Source organism: Chelon labrosus (genome assembly GCF_963514085.1).
Source record: "Chelon labrosus genome assembly, chromosome: 17".
NCBI lineage: Eukaryota > Metazoa > Chordata > Actinopteri > Mugiliformes > Mugilidae > Chelon > Chelon labrosus.
Genome location: NC_140350.1, coordinates 15,283,665 through 15,292,130, shown reverse-complemented (window position 1 = coordinate 15,292,130; position 8,466 = coordinate 15,283,665). Strand labels below are relative to the sequence as shown.

General features: G+C 47.1%; 1 protein-coding gene across 1 annotated transcript; it reads left to right on the top strand.

Annotated features, from left to right (window-relative positions):
- Window positions 1-297: 297 nt before the first annotated feature.
- On the top strand, window positions 298-8,321 carry pcyox1l (prenylcysteine oxidase 1 like). The gene is made up of 7 exons (XM_084565110.1): window positions 298-616; window positions 1,971-2,177; window positions 2,260-2,434; window positions 3,169-3,380; window positions 3,701-3,841; window positions 4,508-4,919; window positions 5,128-8,321. Exons 1-7 carry the CDS (start codon window positions 508-510, stop codon window positions 5,375-5,377), a joined length of 1,506 nt encoding a protein of 501 aa, XP_084421236.1. The 5' UTR covers window positions 298-507; the 3' UTR covers window positions 5,378-8,321.
- The last annotated feature ends 145 nt before the right edge of the window (window positions 8,322-8,466 follow it).

Below are 8,466 nucleotides of genomic sequence, written 5' to 3'. Positions count from 1 at the left end.
ATAGTCTGCCCTTTCTTCATGGTTTATGAATACATTGTGCTACACTTCATTTAAATTTTATATTTTAACTTTTCAGAATCCTGAAAGAAAAAGCCATATCCACGAAACATTTTCATAGTAGCCGTTATCCACTTGTCTCCTACGTGGACGAGCTTTGCTGTGAATGAATGCTCGTCCACGGTGCTATTTCCGGGGGGCGGGTCCAGGGGGGGCGGGCACATCCCGACGAGGAGGTAGCATTATTCGACAGAACACCGGAACACACGATGTGACCGGCTGTTCATTAGTGGATGGATCTGCACCATCACCATTGTCAAGCCTTCCTTTGTGCAGAATCCTAAACCCACCCAGACGTTTATGATCCATTTAGACAAGTCTAACATGTGAATATAATTATTCTGAGCGCACTGTCCTCGTAGAGTGAGAGCAGTTTGGTTTATAACGGTCGCCGAACTCTTAACCGTTCGCCTCCTCTCCTAACGGTCATTTCTCATCCGTGTTGCCGCTATGGGCGGCTCTCTGCTCCCGCTTTTCGCCGTCGTGCTGGCAGCCCGGTCGGCCGTCGGAGACCCGGAGGGACCCGCTCATGTGGACGGAGCTCCGCCTTCGAAAATAGGCAAGGAAAGCAGCGTGCTAACACTTAGCCTAGCTGTGTTTAGCTGATGTTAGCATGCGGTCTGGGGGTCAGCGGTCGGCTGTTCTTCATGGGAGATGTTTAGAGTTCATCAACCACTTCTAGAGATTCATTCATGTTATTAATTATTTATATTGATGTAAGCACGTCCTATTGTAGGTAGCCTCTGTAGGTAGCTTACATGTTGTAAGCTAAGTTGTTGTGATGCTATAGTTTTGTCTCCCCAGGTCATTTACCCAAAATAGATGGTTAAGTCTGAAATATAGAAAATAAAATCACATGGGCCAGGGTTCAGATGGTCTTTGTCTTGTTACCCCCCCATCACACACATCCCCATGGCCCAGTGACCCATGACTTCTACAAACAGCACCCTTGGTTTGCTCCATTAATTGATTGAACGTTTTGCAAACAACCCAAAACAAAACCACAGGACACTTGGTGTAGAAACTCAGAGTCACGTCCTAAAGGGGCCCACATGCTGTCATAGCAATACTGGGATCATTGATCGCTGAACACTGGCTCCCAGCAGTGGGTGGAATAGCTCGGACCTGTAAATAAACAACTAGCCGTCAAAGTAGATGCATCCTGGAAGATTTAAGCGACTTTGGCAAGGGCCAGATTGTGATGGATAGATGACTGAGTCAGAGTATGTCCCAAACCGCAGCTCTTGTAAGGGTGTCTCTAGTCCTCGGTGATCAGTACCTGTCAAAAGAGGACCGGGGAAGGAAAAGAAGTGATGCACACGAGGAGAGCGAAGGCTGATCTGTGTGGTCCGATCCAACAGACGAACTGCTGTTGCCATGGCAGTGTACGTGGTCTCCCAACAGGTGTTGCCAAAGTAACGTCCACATCAGTGCCAGCGACCAGGTTTCCCAGAAGAACATGATATTCTAATAGATTTATGAATGTTATTCACTTCGCCGTTTGTTGGTTTTAACTGTGTCTTCCAGGCGGGGTTACAAATCAGACATGTTAAAAGTGTTTGGGACATGTTATGTAATAAAGCCTCCAACCAGCACTGCAAAACCCAGTAGTATCAATGATAAAAAAACAAGACAAAAGTTAGTAAAGTTAGCGTAATAAAGGAGGCTGCCATGATTCTGACCTGAGTCATATTAAAGATAAACACTAGAGTTCCCGCTACACCCTAAACTCCAACATCCTCAGTCCATCTTGTAGCTATGGCTGACCACTAAACTGCAGAATAATAAGAAAGTCATTTTCAGACGCTGCACAGTCAGTTCTGTACTTTTAATCATAAGATTTAAGACCCACCTCGCTTCCAAACCCGACACTCGCTTCACACCTCCTCTCTCTCTGATCGTCTGTGCTCCAGCGGTGGTCGGGGCGGGGATAGGAGGCAGCGCCACTGCCCATTTCCTGCGGCAGCACTTTGGCCCCGAGGTCCAGGTGGACGTGTTTGAGAGGTCACAGGTCGGAGGCCGCCTCGCTACTGTAACCGTCAACCACAATGACTACGAATCCGGGGGATCCATCATTCACTCCCTGAACCTCCACATGCAGGAGTTCGTCAAACAGCTGGGTGAGTTTACATGAAACGTCTTCAATATTAAGTTCCTGCCATGTGTGTATCTACATCTCGCCCTCCCGTCGCCCCCCTCAAGGTTTGAAGTACCGTCGCAATGTGGCGGGAAAGACGGCGGTTTTCAACGGCGACGAGATGATTCTGGAGGAGACGGACTGGTACCTGCTGGACCTCTTCCGGCTCTGGTGGCGCTACGGTATCAGCTTCATTCGCCTGCAGATGTGGGTGGAGGAGATTATGGAGAAATTCATGAGGTAAGCCGGAGATATTAATGCCCCCGATTGTTGTTTGCTCTCTGCAGCTGCTGCTTGGCATTCTGCGTATAGCTGACACGGCTGAACTAAAGCCGGCTTGATGCCCCCCCCCCCCGTGTCGTCGTGTGTTTGTTGCCGACGTCCAGCATGTCTGCGCGGTGGTTCTCTAGTCGAGTTGATTCGGGCCTATTTCTGGTGTCGGTGACGTTATTTGATAGTGAAGGTAACGTGAAGTGAAGCTTTGTAAACGCAATCACCCAAGGCAGAGAATGAATGCACAACACTGCCTTCTAGTGTTGGATTCAGCGCCTGGATCCTATTTTGAGCTGTTTGTTCTCTCCTATCATGCCTTAGGCCTCCGCAGCCATAATCGCTGAAAAACCTTGACTCATTTTGTGACTTCCCGAGCCTGAAGTCTGTGCAAATATAGACAGCCATCTGCCTGGAATTTGCCGAAAGGAAAAAAAAACAAACAAAAAAAAAAAAACAGCCGCTGTAATGAAACTCCAGCTCTCTTCGTCCTCTAAAAACAAAAGAATCCAGTAATTTTAAATACGAGACAAAACTCCTACAACATGTCAAATCTAATTCAGTTTCCTCAACTCGACCTCTGCTTGACACATGACTTTCACTTCATCCCTCCTCCCTCCACGATCCCCATTCACTGACCTCTATTTCCCCCCCTCAGCTTAGTGGTAAAAACATTTGTTTTTGTGTGTGCATGTTCACTAAAGGATCTACAAGTACCAGGCCCACGGTTACGCCTTCAGCTCCGTGGAGGAACTGCTGGACTCCCTCGGGGCCAGCGGCTTCATCAACATGACCCGGCGGCCGCTCTCCGATTCGCTGCTGGAGCTGGGCGTGTCGCAGCGCTTCATCGACGAGGTCATCGCACCCGTCATGAGGATCAACTACGGACAGAACGTCAGCATCCCTGCTTTTGTAGGTCAGCTGAGAGGGAAAGGAACCAGCGGCGGGGCTGGAAGGAGTGAGGGGAGGCCGGTGATTTAGGACTAGTTATGAGGCGAACACCGCGCCGTCCCTGCTGATGTAGGTCAGGAGAGAGGAAAGGCTGAGGTGGGAAAGGAATAAGAGGAGGTATGGGAGGAGAGGGGAGTCAAGAATAGAAGAGGAAAGCAAGGTGAGAGGAGAGGGTGGCCTGTGGGAGCGAGAAGACGGGAAGGCGTGTGGGCAGCTGATAATTGGTTTATAGCGCTTGGCACTGTCTCATATGAGTGTGTGTGTGTGTGTGTGTGTGTGTTTTAGGCGCTGTGTCTTTAGCTGGTGCCCAGAACAACCTGTGGGCGGTGGAAGGAGGCAACAAGCTGGTGTGTTCTGGCCTGCTGAAGATGGCCAATGCTAACCTGCTACAGGCACAAGTCACCTCCATCTCCCCCGTCCATTCAGGTACTTCACCCTGATGTGTCCTGAATGGGAACATGTGCTGCTGCTGCTGCTGATGATTTATTTTTTTTAGTTTGAGTGCTTCACTGTGGCCGCTCCTCAGCTGAATATTAGCTCCTTTGCACAGCAGGAAACGAGGGGAGAAAGAGCGGTATGACCTGCAACAAAAGGCTGGAATCAAACCAGCGAGTTTCTAGCGTGCACCTAACCAGCTACCGATTGTGGTGTCTGAATTTACCGAGTCTAATCGGAGCGAACTATAAAGATCTAAACGTGATTCGGCGCCGCACAGATAACTTGATTCTTTAATCGCTGTGATCTTAAAATAGCTCACGACGAGTCCAGCAGAGTCGGAGCTGTCACTGCGGTTTTATTTGGAATAACAAACTCCAAACACTGTTTCTGTTTTTTCCTGGCAACTTCATTGCTACAGGGAGTTCTCAGTAATGCGCTAACACCTAGTGATATCTGGGCATGTAGGTTGTTGAACTGAAGCTTCACAAATGCAACTGATAGACCCCTATAAATAAATAAAATGCATCCTCTCTTATCATTCCAGCATATCTTCTAAAGCAGATGCTTCTAGATGAAATCATGCTATGAAACCGTGAAGTATATCAGAATCATGTAGCGTGATGTTGACATTGACGTTGTGTGTTTCTACTACAGGGGAGTCGCTCCAGTATCAGCTGAGCTACACCACAGCGGCAGGCACGGATTCGGAGCTGTACGACATCGTGGTGCTGGCGACGCCGCTCCAGGCCAGCGTGAAGTCCGGCGTCCAGTTCCAGGGTTTCACGCCCCCCTTCGACCAGCTGCCCGGCCGCTACCACGGCACCGTGGCGACCATCGTCCACGGCTACCTCAACACCACCTTCTTCGGCTTCCCGGACCCCCGCCTGTTCCCGTTCGCCAGCGTCTTGACCACCGAGACGCCGGATCTGTTCTTCAACAGCGTGGCCAGCGTTTGTCCCGTCAACATCTCGGCGGGCTTCCGGCGCAAGCAGCCGCAAGAGGCTGGAGTCTACAAAGTGTTCTCGCCACAGCCGCTGGACAAGTCTCAACTCAAGACGCTGTTCAGGTCAGCCATTTCCTTCCTGGTATAATAATCATCCCGTCAACATTAAGCTACAACCAACTATTCCTAACATTTCACTACAGTAATTGATCTTCCGACAGATTGATATTTCTACGTAGCCTTGCTCAAAGCAGATCTTTCCTCATTCAACAACAGCCCTACAATAGTTATTAAACTCTGTGACAATGAGTTATTTTTCCCTTCATCGTAGGTCGTACTACTCAGTGCAGGTGACGGAGTGGCAGGCCTACCCTCGCTACGGCAGCAGCCAGGGCCTGCCACCTGTGGAGCTACATCCCAACCTCTACTACCTCAACGGCATCGAGTGGGCCGGCAGCGCCATGGAGATGAGCTCCGTGGCTGCCAAGAACATCGCCCTGCTGGCCTACCACCGCTGGAACAGACAGACGGACATGGTGGACCAGAAGGACCTGATGCACAGGATCAAGACTGAGCTATGACCCGGTCTACCGAAGGCCACGGATACAAGATAAAAGTGTTGGCGGGAGGAAGCAGAGAAGGGGTTTCTGGGTAATCGCGGGTTTGCCCATGCATTCTGTCGGTACATTTCAAGCTACTTATGCAACATAGATCTAATATGTCGGTTAAAGAAATCAAAGATCAAGTTAGACTCGTTTTAGTGACGCTTTTGAAGACCACTGCTTGTCCGAAGGCCGTTTTGACTTTGCAGATTGTTTCGTTCTTTCTCAGCGAGACATGCCGCAGTTTTCGTTCGGGGATTTACGGCCGGTGCCAGTCGGTGGTTTTCATCCAAAAATTCTTCTGCATCGAGGTTTTCTTTGCCAAGAACACACCAGCTGATGCTGAGTACATCTCAGTGGAGCGTGGCTGTTTTTTGAGCTGCTGGAGGTGTCGTTTAACGCCGGCGTTGACCTTAAATACTGATGCTGCTCTGCGTAAATAAATCTCACACCAAAAGGAGCGGCGGTGTATCGTGGAGCCGAATCGCAGACGATAAAGAAAGACGGGGACAGGATCCCCAGGAGTCTAGACACTGGTGGAACGGCATAGATAGCAGGTGGATGGAGGAAAGACCACTGATAAAGGACTGCTAGGATGGAGGAGGGTTGAAGGCAGAGTGACAGATTTACAATGAACTCAAAGGACGAGGGTTTGATCGGCTCAGAGACAAGAGTGGTTATTTTTACAGCGTGGGGAAGAAGAAGAAGAAGAGATGTGGAACTAGAGCAGCAGGACTGAGCCAGGTCACGGTGATCTTGACCTTTGAACACCAGAATCTAACCACGTCATCCTTGAGTCCAGGAGGACGTTTGTGCTCGGTGGGAAATCTGAAAGGAATTCCTTTTAAGATGATCCTGACACACGGGGTTCACAACGCGGGCTTGAACCAGAGACGAGAAGACGACCGCTGCTGGCGACACACGGACATAAAAATGCATCTTTAACGTTAAGTCACATCTAATCAGAGCTGCAGCACGCCTGTCACTGTCTGTAAACGTAAGGAATGCTAATGCACTTGCTGTTGGCACCAGTGAGATCTCACTGAAGTAATCTCTGTAGGATTTTTTTTTTTAGTAAATTAATCAAATCATCATTCAGTGACTCATGGCGGCGGCCGCTGGTGCTATGCTCCACTGCCCCTTTCATCAGACTATTTCATTATCTCCCCCTTCCTGCTGCCTTTGTTGCGTAATCCAGCGGAAAGAATTTTTTTTAGGACCGGAGCCAACCAGCTTTCACACTGGACTGAATAAAAGCAGAGGGCAGATCTGCTGCGGCGGCGGCTGCTGCTGCTGGTGAGGATGACATTTTTTTCCTGTTCTCTGGAGCCTTAAAGCATTGTGTTGTGTTTTTTTTTTAAATAAGGATTGTAATCTTGCAGAAACGCATCAGAAACTTCCACGAAAGCCCCGGCACTAAAAACATGGTGTGACGAATAATAAACAACAGTTTATTATCTTCATGAGTCTCAGAGACTCCTAGTTTTGTTTTGTTTTTGTTTTTTATTTCTGATTTATATCAGTGAATTATCTGGCTGAGGCACGGGACGTCTGGATTTGCAAAAACTTTCTCGAACTGAAAAATCTTCAAAAGGCTTCAGTTCGTGGATAATGTGATTGTGCCATGTGACGAGCAATCTGCCACATCCCTGTAATCTGATAAAACAGCATTGTGGCGTCGGAAAAGATGGTGGAGAACGGCTGAAATGAAGACGTCTTGAGGTCTGAACGGCCGACTCCTTTTGTAATTTAAGTCTTTTTGTGTCGACGGAGGCTTCTGTTTGGTCTAAATGTGTAAAGCAGTAGGGCCTGTGTGATGTGAAACCAATGCACAGTTGAAATGCACATAAAGTATTCCCAATTAAATGCCGGCTTGCTGACTTTTAAGTATCTTTAAACTCGTTTTATCCATAAAACCTCTAAAAACAGTGGTTTAGAGTCCCTAAAAAGAGCTGTAAGTAACATAACAACAACAATACACAAGTAAACTGGAGCTGGGACTGTTTAATCAAAATACTATGTCCAAGGTCATAAGGAACTTGGGGTTATTTGACATAGAGACCAAGAGCACAGGACAAACACAACATTTAAAATAAAAGTTCAGTTGTATTTTTCATTAGTAGTAGATGAAGTGCATGCAACAATATAACGACACACAATTACTTTTAAAATCCTACAAAATATCTGCGACATGTACTGAACTGTACTTCCCTAATGCGAATAAACTTACGCGTGTCTCTTTTTTTTTGTTACATGTGGAAAAAAATGATTCCCAACCTATGGGTCAGGGCCCTCTCCAGGGTCATGAGACAAATCTCAGGGGTCTTGAGATGATTATTGTGAAAGGAAAAAACAAGATTTTGCACAACGTTTTAACTTTAACTTTTTGTTTTATTCTGTTGTTGGCCTCAAAGCGTTGTTTAAACAAAACGACACGAACGATTTTGATGTATTTGCCGTGTTTTACTTTGAAAAGCGAACACGTCGGACAAGAAAGCTGAAATGTATATTGTGTATATGGATTTTGAACAAATGTCACGTAAAATATTTATTTACTAAATAACTGGAGATGTCATACGAGGTCCTAAAAAGTAGACGTGTAAAGTGGCGCACGAGAGTAATCCATAATGCTCTGTTATTACTTCAACCCCAGTGACTATTATTAGACTGACCTTAGAAATAGTAGCTGGACAAATACAGCTTTAGTGGAGGTTTCCACCGCAGCTCTGTGTCCTCGTGGACATCTGGAGTCATGAACTCCGCCGATGACAGCAGCTACATGCAACAGCTTCCATGTGACCGTCCACATCTAATCACTGTTAAACTACAAAAATTCGGCAAATGACAGCATGTACCAACACAATGTATGTAATCAGTAATAATAATGCAGAAATATCCTGACTGGTAATAAAATAAAGCGACTGTATTGTATTGAGTTTTGTTTCATTCATGTTTTCTTCTCTAATAATAATAATATACGCAGAAGAAAACTGACTTGTTGAGAACCCCCGAGGACTCTTTGGTAGACAAACGCTTTCTGTTTCTTGGCCTGTGCTGAGTCATTTGAA

Bases quoted from the DNA above. Each gene is read 5' to 3' on its own strand.
- pcyox1l (XM_084565110.1), top strand. From the start codon at position 508: ATGGGCGGCTCTCTGCTCCCGCTTTTCGCCGTCGTGCTGGCAGCCCGG. The intron at 2,435-3,168 runs GTAAGCCGGAGA...TGTTCACTAAAG, and splicing joins ATTATGGAGAAATTCATGAG to GATCTACAAGTACCAGGCCC. The intron at 3,842-4,507 runs GTACTTCACCCT...TTTCTACTACAG, and splicing joins CATCTCCCCCGTCCATTCAG to GGGAGTCGCTCCAGTATCAG.